General features: G+C 37.4%; 3 protein-coding genes and 1 pseudogene across 3 annotated transcripts; all 4 read left to right on the top strand.

Moving 5' to 3' along the window:
- Positions 1–543: 543 nt before the first annotated feature.
- LOC110756744 (uncharacterized) lies at positions 544–6,506 on the top strand. Its single transcript, XM_021958211.2, has 10 exons — positions 544–758; positions 1,438–1,736; positions 1,897–2,113; positions 2,211–2,574; positions 3,929–3,974; positions 4,087–4,178; positions 4,327–4,520; positions 4,643–4,701; positions 5,359–5,583; positions 5,811–6,506. Exons 2-10 carry the CDS (start codon positions 1,500–1,502, stop codon positions 6,351–6,353), a joined length of 1,977 nt encoding a protein of 658 aa, XP_021813903.2. The 5' UTR covers positions 544–758; positions 1,438–1,499; the 3' UTR covers positions 6,354–6,506.
- Positions 6,507–6,903: 397 nt separating this feature from the next.
- LOC110756743 (serine/threonine-protein phosphatase PP1 isozyme 4 pseudogene) lies at positions 6,904–7,912 on the top strand (annotated as a pseudogene).
- A 1,839-nt stretch (positions 7,913–9,751) lies between these two features.
- On the top strand, positions 9,752–13,967 carry LOC110756651 (serine/threonine-protein phosphatase PP1 isozyme 4). Its single transcript, XM_021958095.2, has 4 exons — positions 9,752–10,400; positions 11,708–12,267; positions 12,356–12,578; positions 13,571–13,967. Exons 1-3 carry the CDS (start codon positions 10,199–10,201, stop codon positions 12,542–12,544), a joined length of 951 nt encoding a protein of 316 aa, XP_021813787.1. The 5' UTR covers positions 9,752–10,198; the 3' UTR covers positions 12,545–12,578; positions 13,571–13,967.
- A 589-nt stretch (positions 13,968–14,556) lies between these two features.
- Positions 14,557–19,586, top strand: NEDD1 (Transducin/WD40 repeat-like superfamily protein). The gene is made up of 10 exons (XM_021958170.2): positions 14,557–14,958; positions 15,209–15,321; positions 15,453–15,713; positions 15,818–15,922; positions 16,359–16,424; positions 16,671–16,892; positions 17,422–18,000; positions 18,138–18,740; positions 19,087–19,263; positions 19,340–19,586. Exons 1-10 carry the CDS (start codon positions 14,793–14,795, stop codon positions 19,445–19,447), a joined length of 2,400 nt encoding a protein of 799 aa, XP_021813862.1. The 5' UTR covers positions 14,557–14,792; the 3' UTR covers positions 19,448–19,586.
- The last annotated feature ends 422 nt before the right edge of the window (positions 19,587–20,008 follow it).

Below are 20,008 nucleotides of genomic sequence, written 5' to 3'. Positions count from 1 at the left end.
ATTGACAGCTTGGTACCCTAGCTAGGAACTCTATTTTACTAACTAGGAGCCATACAAATTCTAGGACAGGCTTTATTCTCAGCTTGAGATGTATTGTAACGTTTCTTTTGTGTGTGTTTATGCGAATTAGAAGCAATTACCAAATCTTGTCACATGAATTACCAATATTCTAGTAAAAGGCGACAGAGAGATGCCTCTGAATCAAGTCACATGAATTACCAAATCTTGCAGTTGCAAATAAGATAATCTAGTCTCTGCTCTGTCTGTGGTGTCCTGAAAAGGGAAAGCCTCTTGGATCGTTATATTTCTTTTACTCAGTTTTTAAAGTTAATCTGTTTTTTTTTCTAAAAAACAACTGAAATTACAAAAGAAAGAGAAAAAGGAAAAAGATTGAAGTTATAATCCTGGGCTTGTTTGAAAATTTTTGGGCCTCCAACCATTTTTTTTTAATGGACTGATTCGATTGTCACGCACTCGCTCGCTTCTCCTTGTTATCTCTCATAATTAATTTCCCTCAACTACTATTCATGCAGTGCAAATGGCGTTGGTCAAAGTCTTGGTTGGTTTGGTCATCGTTTCATTATCTACTTGATAGATGAAGACACAGATTTAACGCGCATAATATTATTAGGACAGAATTAAGTTAACAGAGCCCAAAAGCTCTTGGTTGGTTTGGTCACCGGCTACCTCTTTGATCAGCAGCTCCTCCGCTAACCAGAACCAAAAGCTCTCTTGTCTGCCCAAAACCTCGCTAATTGGTAAACTTCTGAATCTGCCGTTTTCGAGTTTTCTTTCCATTCATCAGCCTCAATTTTACTCCAGTTATCGTTTGGTTAACTTTATATATTTGTGTTCATAAAAAAAAAATTATATATTTATATATTTATCAGTTTCTGAATTTCGGCTATGCTATTATATATATCATCTCATCTTTGATTTAAAGTCCTAATTGATGAATGCTTTGTTTAATTTCTTGATGTGGAATCTAATAGTATGTTTTTGATTGCTAGCAATATAACTGTTAGTTTAAGGGTGAAGAGGTTTAGAGAATGGTTGGTTTTAGTATTTAGAATAATAGCTTGGTGCGGAATAGAAAACTTTTGAAAGAATAACAAGGTAATTTTTTTTGAATGGAGGAGGAAAGTTACAAAGCTTTAGAGACTTAGTGGATACAGGGCAGCTAGTAGTTTTCAGCTTTTCTTGCTTGATTGCATAAGTGGGGTGCTTGCATATTTATAGAGTTGCTAAACCGACTCTCTAAGTCGGCAAATAACTAGTCAAGTCGGTTGTTGCATAATAACCGAATTTTGAAAGTGTTTTCAGCCACTAGTTGTACTATAAATTTAGAATTATCTAGTTACAATACATTATCAAACTAGTAGGATGTTTCTAGTGTAGAGTCGACTCTAACTTGTCAATTTCTCTCAATTTTTCTAGATTATTCTATATTATTCAAGATACAAGTGTGCATTAATTTTAACAATAGCCTTACACACACCATGAGTGGTGGGATTCGAATGAACGTGAAAGGGTACGTTGTGAAACGTGTCACTTTGGATTATGTGGGCAAAGTGCATGAGGATATTGAGAATGAAACCATATATAGCCATATGAGTACTGCGCCCCAGGCTGCTGATTGCGTAGAAAAGAAACCAGAAGATCCATCTTCGATACCAGAGACGAGCATGGTCATGGATAAAATTCCTCACACACCGTGCCTGAGCTCCACCTTAAAGGTAATTAGTCCAGCATTTTACGTACGTTAGTTATGCTAGAATAATGTGAGCATTTAACTGAAAAACAACGCTTGATTTTGTGGTTGGATTTAATCTGAAATTCAATAGCATTTCGAAACCTCTATATATAACATACTGAAATATATATAAACTGTGCCAGTTAGAATGCGTGGAAAAGCCTGAGAGTGAGAAATGGAGTGAAGGCATGGACCCTGCCCTATTGGATGATATAATCAGACGGCTGGAGTTCAAATCAGCAAGGCCGTGCATAGATCTGGTGTCTGAGTCTGAGATGACGCAGCTCTGCCATTGGTCCGCTGAAATCTTCCTCAGTCAGCCCAATGTACTTGACCTTAAATCGCCTATCCATATTATTGGTAAACTTGTGCTACTTTTAATAATGAAAACTACATAAGTAGCCTTCAGTTTTCTATTTTATATTCTCAGTAAAACTATATATGTTTCATTTTTCAGGCGACAAATTTACCGACTTGTCGACGAATCTGAATTCTTGGGGGTTTACCACAAAGAAAAACGTAAAAAAAACTCTCAGTACCAATCTTTTAGCTTATGTGTTCTTGGGGGACTTTATGGATTTTGAGGCGAGGTGCTCAGACACCATATGCCTGTTGCTTGCCTACAAGATTAAGTATCCCAACAACGTTTTCCTTCTCCGAGGAGATCATGGATGTGCTACTAATCAGAGACATGGATTTTACGACAGGCGGCATACTGTGCGGCTGTGGGAAGTCTTCAACGACTGTTTTAACTGCATTCCCTCGGCAGCTATTGTAGACGACAGGTTCATCAAGCTCACAATCTACACCACAAGGATTTGATTAGCACTTATAGAACGCTATATAATTACTTTCATAGCATTTCTTTGTCTATCATTTGTATGTAAGAAGGGTACTTCAATTAGTTTGAGAAAACAACTTTGTTTCAACCTTTGATGCATGACGATCTTATATATATATATATAGTCAACCCACTTTAGAGCTTAAAATGCAGTTGCAAAAACTTAATTGCAACGGGAATAACACTAGTTCATTATCTTCGGCCAATAATGTTATATCACATGAAAAAAAATTCACACACTAATTTCACGAGCAACCGTCCTCCAATATTCCTATCTATAACTACAAAAGTATATTGTATATCAAACACTAATTTCAAGATAAAAGGGACCCTTTGTATTGTAAGCCGTCCATGCTTTTTTACTTATCCAATGATTTTAGCTGAGCATTAATCTGAGGCCTAGAGATGTGCTTGGGTTGGGGTACCCTAGCTAGGAACTCTATTTTACTAATTAGGAGCCATACAAATTCTAGGACAGGCTTTATTCTCAGCTTGAGATGTTTCCAAATATTGTAACGTTTGTTTTGTGTGTGTTTATGTGAATTAGAAGCAGTTGATATGTTACATGTAGATGCCAATATTCTAGTAAAGGGCGACAGAGAGATGCTTCTGAATCAAGTCACATGAATTACCAAATCTTGCAGTTGCAAATAAGATAATCTAGTCTCTGCTCTATCTGTGGTGTCCTGAAAAGGGAAAGCCTCTTGGATCGTTATATTTCTTTTACTCAGTTTTTAAAGTTAATCTGTTTTTCTAATAAACGACTGAAATTGCAAAAGAAAGAGAAAAAAGAAAAATATCGAAGTTATTTTTCGAAACCCATGTCTTCGGCGCGGGTTCCTAAATTTAGCGTAGTTTCAAAGAACGAATTGAACCTATGTCTAATTCAATTGGACTTATCTAATCCAAATCAGTCCACCAAATACGGTTTAAAGTGATGTTACAGTACAGGCGTAATTTTGGAAAATTAAACAAATGAAATACCTAACATTTCAGTCTAAATTTTGGACTCACAAAGCCGCCAAACAACCCCAACCAAAAAATTAAAAACCCCTTATTTATTTATTTGTTTATTAAATAATAATAATAAAGTCAATATGAATGATTATATTAAAAGTTTGAATAACTTATTATAGTTCCTCTAGTGAACAAAACGCGCTAAAATGTGCCATGATCAGGTCAGAGTCAGTCCACAACGAGCGACTTGTTGCGCGGCAAACCACGTGTACGCTGATAAAGAGAAGAGAGAGAGAGAGAGAGAGAGAGAGAGAGAGAGAGAGAGAGTATGAAGAGTCGCCCATAGCTCTGGCTCTCTGAGTCGTCTTCTTCGTCAGTCTTCACTCTCAGCCGAAACAGCTCTGGCTCTCTCATTATTATTTTGTAAACATGTTATTCTTGATGATAATTTGTGAGTTTCATTTTCATTCTGCATGTTTGTTTTAAAACTATTAATTTTGTCCTGAGTCTTTCATTTTACATCATCTCATCACAGATTTCAATTTCCGCAAGTCATGAATTCGCTTTCTTCTTCATTTACTTGAAGAGCTGGAGCCTCAGTGCTACTGATCCCAAAGCGGAAACGTGGTAATCTATCTCTTTCAATTTCAAGTTGTTATTTAGATCAAAACTCCGGGTCAATTTGAATGGGTTAATATTTGCATAATTTGAATTGAATTGGATGAGTCTTGAGCTTTATTACCAGTTTCTGATACTGCTATTAACTACTGATTAGTGATTACTATGGGCGGTGCCGCGGTGGGATTCGCTCAAACGTCAAGAGGTTCACTGTGAAACGCGGCAATTTGGGTGCAGGGCATAGCAATTTGAGTGCGCCTCAAGATGCTCATAGCGCGGAGAAGAAACCATTTTTGCTTCCAGAGACGAACATGCCTTCATCATATGGCCCAAGTCAAAGTGTCACCGATGGTAAAATTCCTTGCTTGCCAGTGTAATTAACCCAATAATAACTTATAATTTGACCCCAATATTTGAGCAAGTTTTTAAAGATAGGAACAAGGTGTTTGATGAAATGTAGTTTTTCATTGTAGGAACTCCTTTATCAAGCCCCCATTATGACAAATTCCAGGCTCCATCACTGGGTGCGAAGGTACGCAAGTGCAACGTTAATATAATGTTTCATATGTAAGTTTGGTGCAAAACTGGATCTTTAACTGCACATTATTGATTTTTACAACATTAGTTTTACATTTTTGTTGTTGTTAACAATCGAAAGGCCCCTTACTATTGAGTTGTTCTGATCCAGTTTGGTGCTGCGTAATGTGTAAAGAAAGTTCAATTTCTCTAGACACCCACACAATACCATCAAAACCCACACGCCACCTTTCACTTCTTAACCTAACTCACATCTTACTCTTAACTTACTAATCACTAAGTCAAATGACAACTTTCCAGATTGTGGTCAGTGGAGTAAGACGTCGTCTATGAGGATTCTTTTAGTTCAGTTTTAAGCATTGGAGTTTAGCTAAGTTCACGACCTATTGGAGTTCAGCTATGTTTTTAGCATCCATGTCTCTCTCAATTTCGGCCTTCTAACTAGGAGTAGGCCTCGTTATCTGTCAGATGAACAGCTTTTAGCCTTTTAACAAAAATAAGTTGCCAAATAGTTGAGGAAGAGACTAAAATGTCAGGCTAAAAGACGATAAATTTTGGAAGAAACATATATACGTATGTATGTATGTATGTATGTAATGTATAGTTACAATTCTCAGTAGTACCATTTTGTGATATATTTTATCACCTACAGGATTTCATGGATATGTCAAGATGGATGATGGCTATTAACGATAAAGAAACATCAGAGGGTTTACTCAAGAAAAGGAAATTTGAAACATCAGAGCTAGAAGAACTCAGTGAAAAGATTGAATACGTAAATGGGTTTGCTCCTGCGTATAGATATCAAACTCCAACTGACATACTACTTCTTGCGGGTGATCATGGGCCTTCAGTACCAGCACATAAACTCTTATTGGTACACACTCTCTCTCTCTCTCTCTCTCTCTCTGTTTCTTAATAATGTTTTCAAGAAATTAAAGAATTAACTTCCACGTACAATATATTGATCAGTATCATACATGTTCAATATTTTCTACTAGTTATAATATAGATGATGTTTAAGTTTGGACTATGATCAGTAAGTACTACTAGCTACTAGCTAGGAAGCCACTCAATTAATCATGGTTGTTTGTGTTACCGCAGGCAACTAGATCAAAAATCTTGAACCACATTCCAAATTCATATGGATCCAAAGCTCCATCGAACCAGGTGAACACCATAACCCTGCATGAGTTGAATCAAGAAGAACTTGAGTCTCTCTTGGATTTCCTCTATAATGCGGACCTGCCTGAAGAAAAAATGAACAAACATGCCTACTCCTTGTATGTCGCTGCCAATAAATACGGAATCCCATACTTAGAGAAGTTTTGTGTGCGTCATATGCTCAAGTCTCTGAGTTCAGCCAATGCTATTGATGTTTTGGAGATTGCGGATGCTCATTCCAGTCAAACATTGAAGGACAATGTGATGAACTACATTGCCAAAAACAGGAGAGACATAATTTTCTCTGCTCAATTTGAGGCCCTTGCACTCAAGAATCCGAATTTGTGCGTGCAGATTTCAAGGGCATCATTGAAGGATGAGAACAAAAAATCAGTGATTAATGTGAAAAAGAATATTAACTCAAGCGCAACTAGGGAAGTATGCATGAAGCAGAACCTAGCCATTCGCCGAAGAGACAAATAATTATAAGAGTGAGGATACTGATTAGAGAGTCTCTTTTATCATCAATGGCCTTATACTACTCTTACTAGGACCTACTGCAAACTCCTTTTTCGGACCTATGTCCAACGATTAACTTTGGTACACCATTTCTTATTTTCAGGTGCTTTCCCATTATATATGCCTATTTTCCAAATTTGATATTTTATTTTGTGTTCTGATTATAGCTCATATATACCAAGATATGAATAACAAGAAAAATAAGAAAACAAAAGCAATGCAACACTCACCAAATTTGTTCACTAACTTTTGTTTTATCCCCCTTTATTCATTTCTGGGTTAATTACATTTTTTTGTCACTAGGGTTTGGCTCAAAATCAAATTTGGTCACCATGATTTCAATTTTCCAGATTTGGTCACTGTATTTGCAGCTGTTAACAAATCAAGTCCAATGTCTTAATTCCATCAGTTTCATTAATTACAAAATATTTAACATCAATATAAATTTAAGTATTATATATTTAAAAAGAAAATTAATAAGATTAAAACTTAAGTCCAATCTCTCATGTTATAGAGACACATCACTTGGTGAACAAATAATTTCGTGAATGGATAAACGGAGCTTTTTTTTTTCTTCCCCTTTTTTCATCATTTTTTCAGCAACGTCCACGGCCAATATAATGACCGGACTTTTGAACTTTGGGGCTCTCCTCCTAGCACCAATTACTTATTCTTAGGTGGCTATGGGGATTATGGAAGGCAGAACTTAGAAACAACGTGCCTCTTGCTTGCCTACAAGATCAAATGTCCAGAGAACTTCTTTCTTCTCAGAGGAAATCACGAATGCCCCTTTATCAATCGCATATATGGCTTTTTATGACGACTTGCTTTTTATGGCTTTTTATGGCTTTATCAATCGCATATATGGCTTTTGGAAAGCCTTCACCGACATGTTTAACTGCCTTCCGGCGGCAGCCCTTGTCGACGACAAGATATTTTGCGTGCACGGTGATCTCTCCTCCCATTTGAAAAACTTGGATATCAGATCAGAAACTTGCCTCGTCCAACTGATGTTCCGGATTCTGGCTTGCTTTGTGATTTGCTCTGATCAGCTCATTGTGGAGATGTTGATGGATGGGGACTTAATACTTGGGAAGACATGGAAATCTCGTACACCTTTGGTCCTGAACTAATAAGGTGACAGAATTCTTAACGAAGCATGATTTGGATCTCATCTGTCGTGCCCAGCAGGTTGTTGGGGACGGTTATGAATTCTTTGCCGACAGGCAACTTGTTACAATCTTTTCAACCCCCAACTTCTGTGGTGAATTTGACAGTGCTGGTGGCATGACGAGCCTAGATGAGGACATAACCTGCAATTTCCAGATTCTTAAGCCAACATTGAGGACTAATTTTTCGGTGAGATCGTAACATGACGACTGGATTGGAACATTCCAATACAATGCAATAATAAGGAGAGACGAGGGAGGTTGATGATTTCAACAAAAATGTTATGCCACGAAAAATAATACACTTTATTTCGAAATAGGATTATGTATTGTGCTTCTTGTGTTGTTGTGATTGTCCACAAGGATATCGTTTTGGTTATAAGGCTTAGGGTTTCGGGTTTAGGAAAATTAAAAAACGACTTAGTTTTAGATTTATTCACAATACAAAGAATAAAAAACAGACATGATCGAATCTATTTATTTGCATACTAGTGTATAATTCGAGTGGTAAAAATCTCTTGTTATTGTACTAGTTAGCTAGTAACTCTTATAGATTAGTGATATTTCTCTTTCCAATGTCCGAAATTTGAATAACCATCTTTGATCTTCGATATTCATAAATAAAAAATTTTTTGTTATTGTACAAGAAATCGAAATCAAGTTACACTTAATGTTTTGTCAACCAGGTAAAATGGTCTTGACTTGTAGACTAGTGGTGTCAGGTTCGAACCCTATGACACTTTGATAGTGTGTGTGAGAAACCATCATCCCTTTGTAATTTAAACTATCACTTGTACTAAATTTTTTTTTTGTCAACATTCTAAACCCATATGTGAGTCGAGATGTCGAAAAAACAACTAAAGTAATAAAATTCAATAGGGACCATCCAAAAGAGTTAATAATTTAATATTTTTCCATAGAAATATGTTGAAATTATTATTTTCTACAAAATGCCTCATTTTCCTATAGCACCTTTCTTTTGTTGTTGTGAGAATCCCTATATAGTACCTTTGAAAATGCTTGATTTGAGTAACGAACCAAGAAAAATATGAACAAGAGTGCTGCTATTTCCACCCACCTGTCCTATTTTCCCACCCGCCTTATTTTTAAAATTTTAAAATAAATTTATCCCTTTGTAAAATGACTTTTAAAGACCTAAGGAAAAAACTTTTTTAAAGCATTTCAAATAAAACAATAAACTAAAATAAAAATAAAACAACATTTTTTCATTATGTTGGATTTGGTGGCAGCAGTGAAACGAATCTGTGTTCCTCGTTTCCTCTGTTTTTATTTTTCGATTCTTTCCTGTGGTCTCATTTTTGGTTGGTTGTGGTTGCTTTAAAAATAATAATAATAATAAATCAAGTGTTGTGGATGATTTATCCACCCTTTTAATACAATCATTTATCTTTTAAAAAAACTCACTTGGTGTATGAGATTAAAGCCTCTTCCTCTGCTTCTTTACTTATTTTTCTTTCTAGATTTTTGTTTCTGTTTTTTTTTTTAATCTTCTGAATTCATGGTGAATTAGTGTTTTCTTATTTGGGTTATTTGTCTCTGACATATTGATATAAGACTATAGGTGAATTCGCTTTTTTTTTTTTTGTATTAATCATGGCTTTGTCTCTGACCCTCAACCCCAATTTCGCGCAGAAGTTGAAGAAGCTCTGCACAAATAACTAAGTATTTTTGAGAATTTTGCTCAAGCCATGGTGGAGGAGTGTGAAGAGGTGGGGGAGGGGCTGGTGGCTAGTGTAGTGTTGCTGAGGGGTGGGGTTGCGTCGGGAAGGGGGGAGAGAGGGTTTTTGTTTTTGTTTTTTTATTTTTTTTAAATGTTATTTTATTATTAGTTTATTTTAATAATTTAAGGGTGTTTTAGGAATAATGGTGGGTGGAAAGATAAAATTTTATTTTTTTCAAATTTACATGGTGGGTGGGAAAATAGGACAGAGGGGTGGAAATAGCAGCACTCTATGAACAAACAAGTCAAATACAGAAAGAAAAAGACCCTCATCTTTAAAATGTCAATGCCAAAGAGGTTTTTGACCAAAAAAGAAAAAAGAAGTTTTTGTTACAAAACGACGTAGCTGGGTTAACCCAGAACCTAACCAAACTCATCCAAATTTGGATGGGCTTACAATTTAAGCCCATTCTCTCTCCAACCAAACCAGATAACAATCAAATTGTTCAGATCAGAATTCAGAACTGTGCGCGGAAGAAGATTACGACGTCGTCTGCCCTACTCATTCTTTTCTTTTCAGATATTATAGGCTCCTCCGTCACATAGGAGTTGTAGCCGTCTTCCATCTTCAATATTTTGACGCTTTCTTCTCCCCAATTAAAAAAACCCACTATTTTATTCTCATATTTTCCAGTTTCGCTTTACCTTTTCCATCTCCCACTCTTTTTCCGAGAAAATTACTTTTATTTTTATAAAATATATTCACTGAGAAAATTGACCCACCAAACCAAAAGCCAAATTCGAAGCGCAAATACAAGACAGTGAGAGCCTCCATAGACATAACAGCTCAGACCAAAAAAGAGAGACCCTCTTTCTCGAATTCGGATTTCTAGGGTTTCTTCTTTTGTAGCTGACGGGAAATCTGAGCCGTTCAAACGAGGATCTGAAAATCGAATCGAATGGCCTCGCAAGGGCAGGGAGCGATGGACCCTGCCGTACTCGATGACATAATCAGACGGCTCACGGAGGTCCGATTAGCCCGGCCGGGAAAGCAGGTTCAGCTCTCGGAGTCTGAGATCAAACAGCTTTGTGTTGCTTCCAGAGAAATCTTTCTTCAGCAGCCCAATTTGCTCGAGCTGGAAGCCCCAATCAAAATCTGCGGTACCATATTTGCATACCCACATACATTGATGCAGCTAATTTATCAAACTATTTTATCTTCTAAATTTTGAGTCGCACCAGATTGGATTGACTTTTTTCCCCTTCTGGGGTTTTGCATGTTTGTGTGTGTACAATGTATATATTCTAATGGGTTCCCTTTCCTTGCATGCCTGATATGAAATTGCTTATCGGAAAGATGGTGAAAGCACGGGGTTGAAGTTCTTTGTGGTTGAGATTATAGTTTAAGAGTACCCATTTGCATTTTTGTTTTCCATTTCAGAGTTTTACTTTGAAAGGGAGAACATAAAAAATATTGCACAAGTAGCTTAGAAAATCAGTTATGTGTGGCAAGCTACATTACTAAATAATATATGTTTTGTGAATATACTGTTTTATTTTTTGTTATAGATGTTCTGATAAATAAGTTATCCTCTGTTCTCCCTCTTCGATGTTATGGTTGTAATCGTTGTGAGTAGATTGTGGCTTATTGATGATGTTATATGTTCTTTAGTTGGTGACAATGACTCATGTCGTGTTAGTTTGCTCTCATTTCCTGAAAACAACGGGATATCCTTCTCCATGTTCTGTATAATTGCTAAAACATGTGATCATAGAAATAAAAGCTTGAAACTTTAAGATGTCGAGCAACCATGTGTATTTTGTCTTTATAATCGTTTGTCCAATTCAATTGAAATCCTTGATGTGCCTGGTTGTATGTCATGTGAAAATAATGGTGGTTTCTACCTTCGTTTGGGGAAATAAAGGCTATAATGGTTAATTTAATGTCGTTTAGATTGAAAATAATTGGGGAATTAACGTAATCTTGATTAGTCATTGAGAATAGGATATGTTAAAAAGCATAGGGGAACTTGGAAGGGAGGGTGGATGGGGCAGTACGCATGTTTTCCCCTTTTTCATTTCACAGGGAAGGGGTGAGGAGGGCCTGATGAATTACAGATAGTTAAAGATCACTTCACCCATTAACCTATGGATTTATGGATTTCCTATGAAATCATGGTAAAACATTTGACTCAGGCAATTTGAACCGGAATTTCTTGTCATGTTTTGTTTTGCAACATCACAAGGATTTCAGAAAAATATTTGCCACGTAGATTTTTACTCTGTTGAGTTATGAGTAGGTAAATCAGTCCAAATCTTTGAGAGTTGTGATATTTAGAAAGAAAAAAAAATTGTAGGTATTATCTCTAGTATTTTGATATTTGCAGCTCATTGCAATGGTTGTTTTGAAGTCATTTCACTTTACCAGACTATTTGTTTCTGACCTGAACTTTCCTTTTTATTTCCAGGTGACATCCATGGGCAATACAGTGACCTATTAAGGCTCTTTGAATATGGTGGTTTCCCTCCTAGTGCAAATTATCTTTTCTTAGGCGACTATGTGGATCGTGGCAAACAGAGTTTAGAAACAATCTGCCTCTTGCTTGCCTATAAAATTAAATATCCAGAGAACTTCTTTCTGCTAAGAGGGAATCATGAATGTGCCTCTATTAATCGTATATATGGATTCTATGATGAGTGCAAGCGGCGATTTAATGTGAGACTTTGGAAATCCTTCACTGACAGCTTTAACTGTCTTCCTGTGGCTGCACTTATAGATGACAAAATATTATGCATGCATGGTGGTCTTTCCCCTGATTTGACAAACTTGGATCAGATCAGAAACTTACCTCGTCCAACTGCTGTTCCTGATACTGGCTTGCTTTGTGATTTGCTCTGGTCAGATCCTGGTAGAGATGTTAAGGGATGGGGAATGAATGACAGAGGAGTCTCATATACATTTGGCCCCGATAAGGTGGCAGAGTTCTTAATGAAGCATGATTTGGACCTTGTTTGTCGTGCCCATCAGGTTATTGACTTTCCTTCTCCTCCCCCTTTCATTCTGTTCAAGCCACTGCTACACATTTTGGAACTGAAACAAATTTTCTTTTGTCCAGGTTGTGGAGGATGGTTATGAATTCTTTGCCGACAGGCAACTTGTTACAATTTTTTCAGCCCCCAACTACTGTGGTGAGTTTGACAATGCTGGTGCAATGATGAGTGTAGATGAGAACTTAATGTGCTCTTTCCAGATTCTTAAGCCAGCCGAGAAAAAAACAAAGTTCATGATGTCAACAAAAATGTGATGATTGCAATATCACTGCTCCAGTCTTGAACCAGGTCAGCTGATTATTGTTGCAGTTTGTTCCTTTGGTATTAATCATGTCCGTGGGTCCACTAGCTATGTGTGTGTTTGTGCACTCGCATCATGTTGTCTATGCTATTACTTTGGTTTGTTTTGCATTTGTGTAAGTGCTTGTGCAGTCATATGTGGATGTTATTACTTATTATCCATATTGGCTTGCTAGCTTTATATGTGTGTATATCATGCTGTCTCTGTTATTGCTTTAATTCTGTTATTCTTCAGCATGTGTATAAATAAATGTGCATGCATATGTGAATGTTATTACCTATCATATGTGACTGTTATTTTACTCTGTAATTTTAAGTTCCATTGATTTCCTATATCGTCTTCAAGAAATATAGATATATTCTTCTTGTTTCCTAGCTGTCTTTCAAGCATTTTGGACCACTTTTCTTGGAAAAATGAAAACTGTAAAGAGTCCCACACTTTTAAGTTGTTACTTTGAAAAGGTAACTTGTTTGATTCAACCTTAGAAATTGAGTATACCTCAGTAGTTTTTATGTTACTTGCTGATCCGCATTTTGTATTTTGACGTGTATTGTTGCTTGAATTGCTGAAGATGCACTTTTGAGTCAAGCAAATTGAGGCATGGGAAAGGAAAAGTTATTGAAGCTGGTCTTTTAGTACATAATTCTGTGAAAGGATCAATGTTATCTCATAAACACAAGGCAACTGCATGTATTTTTGGCCTCCTCTTAGTGAAGGCCAATCAGTCCAATCTCATTCCCAAAAGCCTTTTTAACTATTTATGAACCATGTGCTCATAAAAAGATCCTGTAGTTCTGGTGTTGTGCTTTCTTCCCCGTGGTTATGCAATTCTTTGTAGATTTGACTTGTTTTATCATGTGTTCATGAATTGCAATGCTAGTCTCATTGTGCTATTTGCTACTCAACTATTGGTGGCCATTTTCCTCTTCTTTTTTACTTATTTTTATTTTTATTTTTATATCTATTTTTCCTCATGCAGGCATTTTTTCCGTTTTTTTGTTGGGTGACTTGGCTGGAAATGAAGGTTGCCAGCCTCAGAACTTTCCTCTTATCTCTAGTAGATCCCAAGTACGGTGCTTCAAGCTGGGGAGGGGCTATAGAAGCTGGATGTCGGGACAAATACTCTGGAGTCGCTTGAGGCAGAAGAATTTTATGTTTCCTCGTTCACCTTTCTCTGTAATGCTTTATTCTGCGACATTTGTGTACATATATTTGGTCTGGCAACTCATTGTTGTGCTTTCCATTGAGGCCAACAGAAATGGCCGCATTTCACTCCCTAAAGAAGTCTTCAGTTTTCTCAGATTATTAGTAATGTTACTCATTGGTGTTAAGCTTATTTTGGTGTTAAGAGATGGTCCAACTGTTATTGGTGGCTATATGTTGCATCTTATTATGGGGGTCATGGCTTCGTGTTTCTGTCCTGCTGCTAACCATTTATGATTGCTGCTGTTTCCAATCTTAAAGCAATTTGAAGAAGACAGATATGGCCAATTTGTGGCCAACAATTTGCCAATATCCTCTTCAAAAAAGAGGAATTTGAATGAGCAAACAGTTGCTTGTAGAAATGTGAAAATGGCGGAAATGCCTGATCTGGTTTTGATTCTGCAATACATAATCCGTTTTTTTTTTATTTATTGATGCGGATGCATAATCTGTATGAAGCTGCCTAGTTTCGTTTGTATGCAAAAACCAAGTTCGCATCCGCTGTGGTTCACTGAAATTTGAATTTTTATTCACCTTATTGGTCATAAAACTCAATGCTTTAAATCAGAGACGAAAAGTAAAGTCGGGTCTTAGTTCAAGGATCATTGCTGCATTTTAGCCTAAAAAAACTATACTTTAAAAGAAAAAAGGAAAAGATAATTAAATAATTGTGGGCTCATGGCCGCGGGCCTGAAGGCGCCCACTTATTACCTCTCTCTCTCATTTAAATTTCGCCCTCTTTTTTGATTTCAGTAGGGTTTTTCATTTCAAAACCCAATTCTTTTTAAAAAAAAGAAGGTGAACAAATAAATAAAGATAAAAACCAACTCTTCCATTTCATAATTTCTTCGACCTCACTCTCAAAAATCCCGAGAATCCAATCACTGGATTTTCCGGGAAATTGGATGTGGAGTTAGGCATAGCTTCTCATTAAGAGATAATAGAAAAAAGAAGGAAAGAAAAACCAAATCGGGAAAGTTGGGGAAGAAAGAGGGAGAATGAATATGAATTCAGGTTTGGATCCATCGATGGCGTTACTGGCAGCAAGTGGAGGTGACACTGTCAAGCTCTTTGATGTCTCGGTCAAGTCCGGCGATCCCTGCGTTTTGAGCTACACTCCTTCTCCTGGCTCCCATGTCAATTCGCTCAAGTGGAACCACACCAGTCAGTCACTACCTTCTCTCTCTCTCTCTCTCTCTCTCTCTCTCTCTCTCTCTCTCTCAATGGGATGATGGGTTATGGATTTCATTGTGTTGGTTTTGATTTTTGTTATCTGTGTTTGTAAGAATTGAATATTATCAAGGTTTTTGTAAATGAGAAAGTTTTAGGTGAAAATAATCATAAAGTTCTGTTTTTTTTAAATATAAAAAATCCTGCATTTGTTTGTTAATCAATGGGGGTTGTGATTTTTCAGATTTGGTGGTGGCTAGTGCTGGAGATGATAAGAAGATATCCTTGTGGAATAAGAATGGGAAGAGCATGGGCACCATTCCTGTGGCTGGAACCGACAGTGGAGACAACATTGAGGTAATTCAATCACAATTATATAATTCAAATAGACATGGTGTGTTAAAATGGTGTGACAGTGGAGACAATAGTACTTGAAAGACTGGGTTGGTTTAGTAGTTGATGTTCTGCTGGTTGAACTATTTATGCAGGAGTCTATATTGGCTCTCAGCTTCAGTAACAAGGTTTCTAGATACATATGTTCTGGTGGAAGTGGTCAGGTTGTAAGAATATGGGATTTGCAAAGAAAGCGCTGTATTAAATGGTTGAGGGGTCATTCTAGTACAATTACGGGTGCAATGTACAATTGCAAAGATGAGCACTTAGCTTCCATTAGTGTCGATGGGGATTTAATACTTCACAACCTTACATCTGGTGCAAGGACTGCTGAACTCAAGGACCCTAATGGACAGGTTGTCTTCTCATTGCATCTTTCCGCGGATTATTACCCTGGTCTTTGTGGCTTTGAGTCCCTGGTTTCTGAGCTAATTGGTTATTTGCTGGTTTTTAAGACCAGGTATTAAGAGTGCTTGACTATTCCCGGATTAGCCGACACCTTTTGGTGACAGCAGGTGATGATGGGTCTGCACATTTGTGGGACACAACCGGTCGTAGCCCAAAGGTTTGCAGTATGTTAATGAATCTCCTCTCTACATGTTTATTCCAAAAAACAAAAACAAAAAAAAAGTACCAACATCAATGCTTTACTGAGTTTTCTTGGTCTTTTGGGTTTACATTTCCATTTGGGTCAATGGAAATTAAAAGTGTGTTCCCAGTTTATTTATATATGGAAAACAGGCTTTCTTTTTGGTGATAGAAACAGTCATATTTGAAGTAGAGAGAATTTTCATTCTGTATTTTGTCCAATTGTTCCTTCTTCCCAAACCCAAAGGAAGCATTGATCTTGTTTTTTGATAATCTTAGCTGTCAAATTTACCCTTTGAAAAACTTCCTGTATTTCTTTCCTACTGATTCTTGTTTCTCTTAGTTTTTCATTTTGTGTTTGTAACTAAACTGGTTTTCTTCTTTTCTTTTCTTTTCAAACTTTTTTTATGCAGGTTTCTTGGTTGAAGCAGCATTCTGCGCCAACTGCTGGTATCAGTTTCTCACCATCTAATGACAAGGTCTGATAAGTACACCTTAACTTTACATATTGCAGTCCATAATGTTTCCTTTCAGATCGGTTCCTTGGCCGAGGGGGTTCCATTTATTTTTTCTTGATTCTGATTGATTGCCTGCTCGAACCACTATGTTTAAGATGAAGGCTATTTTATCTTTTTCTATGAAATAGTGAAGCTTTGTAAGGGTCAGAATGTCTGGAGAGAGATTAATTAAGCATTGTGATATGGAAAATATTTTCCTCTTGACAGATGATTGCTACTGTTGGGCTTGATAAGAAGTTGTATACTTACGACTCAGGGTCTAGACGACATTCATCTTGTATTTCCTACGAGGCACCTTTCTCTTCATTGGCATTTAGAGATGATGGCTGGGTACTGGCAGCTGGAACAAGCAGTGGTCGTGTGGTGTTCTATGATGTCCGTGGTAAACCAGAACCTTTCACCGTTCTTCGTGCTTATAGTAGTTCAGAGGTATCTCTCTCTCTCTCCTTATTGTGGTCCTCCCCATCACTGCCTGATGCATAGTGTTGGACAACACATTCTTGTTTGCTTGCATTAGGCTCAGAAGATCCCTGCATAATCAGGGCACTGTTCCTTGAATAGCAGCTTATAGATTAATAAACTAAAGTGTTTTATCTCTGAAACATGCGAATTTTGGAGAAACTTGTGTTGTCTCTAAAAGTTTTGGCAATTTGTTTTCTAGCATTTTTATTTAACACTATGCTGTTGTTAGTTTGTCATCACTAAGGATCAAGATGCCTTACCATTAGGGTTAGGGGCATATATATTGTCTCTATGTCCTGATTCGAACTTTCTACCGACCCTGGTTAGGTGGATTTATCACAAGGATGTTCTCATAGGGACACACAATAGGTCGTTAGCTTTTAACTAGCAGTCTACATGAATGACATGGTTCTGTTGAGCCAAAAGATTTCAACTTTTTCTTGTATCAAAATTCTTCTTAACTCTGTTTGTACTAATCGTTTACAGTATTCATCAGGCTGTTACAAGTCTATGCTGGCAAAGGTCAAAACCTGTCCTAGTAAACGAAAGCAATTGTACTCTCGAGACCGCTCTTTTAGGAGATGCTGTTGAAGATTCAATACTTATGCCTGACCCGCTTCCTTCTGTGACCTCATCAAGCCTTCCTCTATCTATGGGAGTATCTAGTTCTCGAAATCCAGGCCGTTCAAGTTTATCTGCGGAGACATCTTCAGTTACAGCAGCTGGCAGTGGATTTACTTCAAGCACACTACATGTATCTACTGCAGAGGAGACACCACATCGAGGCCATTTATGGCCAGGTGGAACATTGTCTAGATTGCATGCTCCTCGATCTACTTATAACTTCAAGGATGATATGGAGGTGTTCTCCCCTCTTGTGGATGTCCATCCAATCACACCTACACTCGACAAGCTGTGGGATGATCATGACAGATCAAAGAAGGACCATTTGCTTGCGGATAAAAAGCCTTCCTCACTTTTGTTTCCTTCGTCCAGTAGGAGATTCCCTTTTGCAGAGGATGGGGCCAGTGATCATCCAATATTTGACTGGAAGCCCAGCTCAAGTTCTAAACAGGTCTCACCTATCCAAATCTTTAGCTTTCTTGGATGAATGCATAATGCAAATATTCATATTTTGAATTATAATGAGCAACTTTGGTGCAGGATGACACATTGTTCTGAATGATGATTTTGCTTTATTCCTTGGTGCAGGATGACACCAAATCGTCATTTGCACTACTAGAATCAACTCCTGCTCCATCTTCCAAGAGTGAAGACTCATCCATCACCCCTCCAGAAGCTTGGGGTGGTGAGAGATTATCCGATAAGTATACTCACCTGCGTCAGCCAATCACTTTTCCATCTCGCTTTGGGATGTCGGCTCAGACATCAGGATCAATTTTATCTGGATTACCGGATATGTCCTTAACAGCCAGTCTTACTAGTATTAGCTCTTCAGCAAATTTAGGCTCAAGTTATCCGAACTTGCGCACGAAAGATGTGTCTTCCAATCAGGAGACTTCATTAGGATTTCCAGAACACATTTCCTCGAGTGCCATACCTATGTCCCCTGGTAACAAAGGCATCATGGGGCACCTTGATTCACCAACATCTTTGGCCCTGCCTCGGAGATTCTCTACTTATGCAGAGAGGATAAGCACTACATCTTCCTACAATGACAGAACATCCCTTGCAGTGGGTTCACCAAAAACAAAGAAAACAGGAGCTGAAGGCAGAGAAGAACTGTTGAATATCTTGTTATCAAAGTCAGATACATCAACTGCCACAGAATCAGGGATTCTTCCAGCAATGAATGTATGGATAATATACTTATTAGATAAGTAATTATCTGTTTTTTTTTTTGGTCAGATAGATAATTGATTGTCGGGTTTTGCATTTAAATAGGCTATTTCAAAAAAAAAAAAACATAGAGCAGGAAAGATTATTTTAGTGCTTTGGCATGGTACATGCTTTCACTTTTTGTGTTCTTAGTAACAAGTGGAGTCCCACTTGAAATGAGTGCTTTTGGTTTTATGCTTCTATTCAAATTGGAAACCAGTAATGGATCCATTAGGAGAAGCTATCACAGTTGTTTATCTTGCTGCCTTTTTATGTTGATACTAGATTATTATAGTTTACTGAACGACAATAATTGTGACAGGGTGGAAGTTCACATCTCCAAAATGTGCCTCAACAAGATCCACAGCAGGGAAATTCCTTTACATTTCAGATTTTTCAACGTACTCTGGAAGAAACTCTTGATTCTTTTCAGAAATCCATACACGAAGATATGAGGAACCTTCATATAGAAATTTTAAGACAATTTCATATGCAAGAGGTATGCAACTGCTATCTTCTTGTTCTCTTTTTGTTTTCGTTTAGTTCCTCATTCATTTTCTGGAACCATTACACAGATGGAAACGTCAAATGTGATGAGTGCAATTCTGGAAAACCAAGCTGAGCTGATGAAAGAAGTTAAGTCTCTCCGGAAAGAAAACCAGCAGCTCCGGCAATTGCTTTGAGCACCGGTGAAGATTGTATTATTGTGTCAATTTTTATTTTTGTGGATTTGGGATATGTATGTTGTTTCTGTTTTATAATTTGCTCTCCATCAGTGGGCTTTTGTTCTATAGGTAGACTAGAATTGCTTCTCTCAGCCGGTGGGGTGGGGATAAAAGAAAAAGGGTAGAAATGCAAGTGTTATAGGAAGTAGAGTTTGTGAACATGTACAGATGTGATCATTTCATGCTAATGAATGAAAGCTTTGATTTTGGTGAACAATCACGAGTACGATGTTTCAGCTATTATGCAGTTTTTATTTGTTTCTCTTTTCCCTTTTCTTCCCTGTGGTGTTCAAGCTGCTTTGTCTACCTGATTTCTCTTTGAACTCCGTGCTCGCCCACAAAATCTCATAGATATGAGTGGAGGATCATATTGGGGTCGAAACAAGTACAGGATCATAGTCCTAACTTACAAACGAGTGCTGCAACATTGACCTTGTTTACCCTGTTTTCAGTCATTTCATGGAGGTTTTCAAACATTTGCAACAGATATTTGCTAGACCTGGGAAACTTGGGTTAGGA

Source organism: Prunus avium, chromosome 2, assembly GCF_965620075.1.
Source record: "Prunus avium chromosome 2, drPruAviu1.hap1.1, whole genome shotgun sequence".
In the NCBI taxonomy this organism is placed as follows: domain Eukaryota; kingdom Viridiplantae; phylum Streptophyta; class Magnoliopsida; order Rosales; family Rosaceae; genus Prunus; species Prunus avium.
The sequence above is the reverse complement of the archived record's forward strand: the minus strand, read 5'-3'. Positions and strand labels throughout refer to the sequence as shown.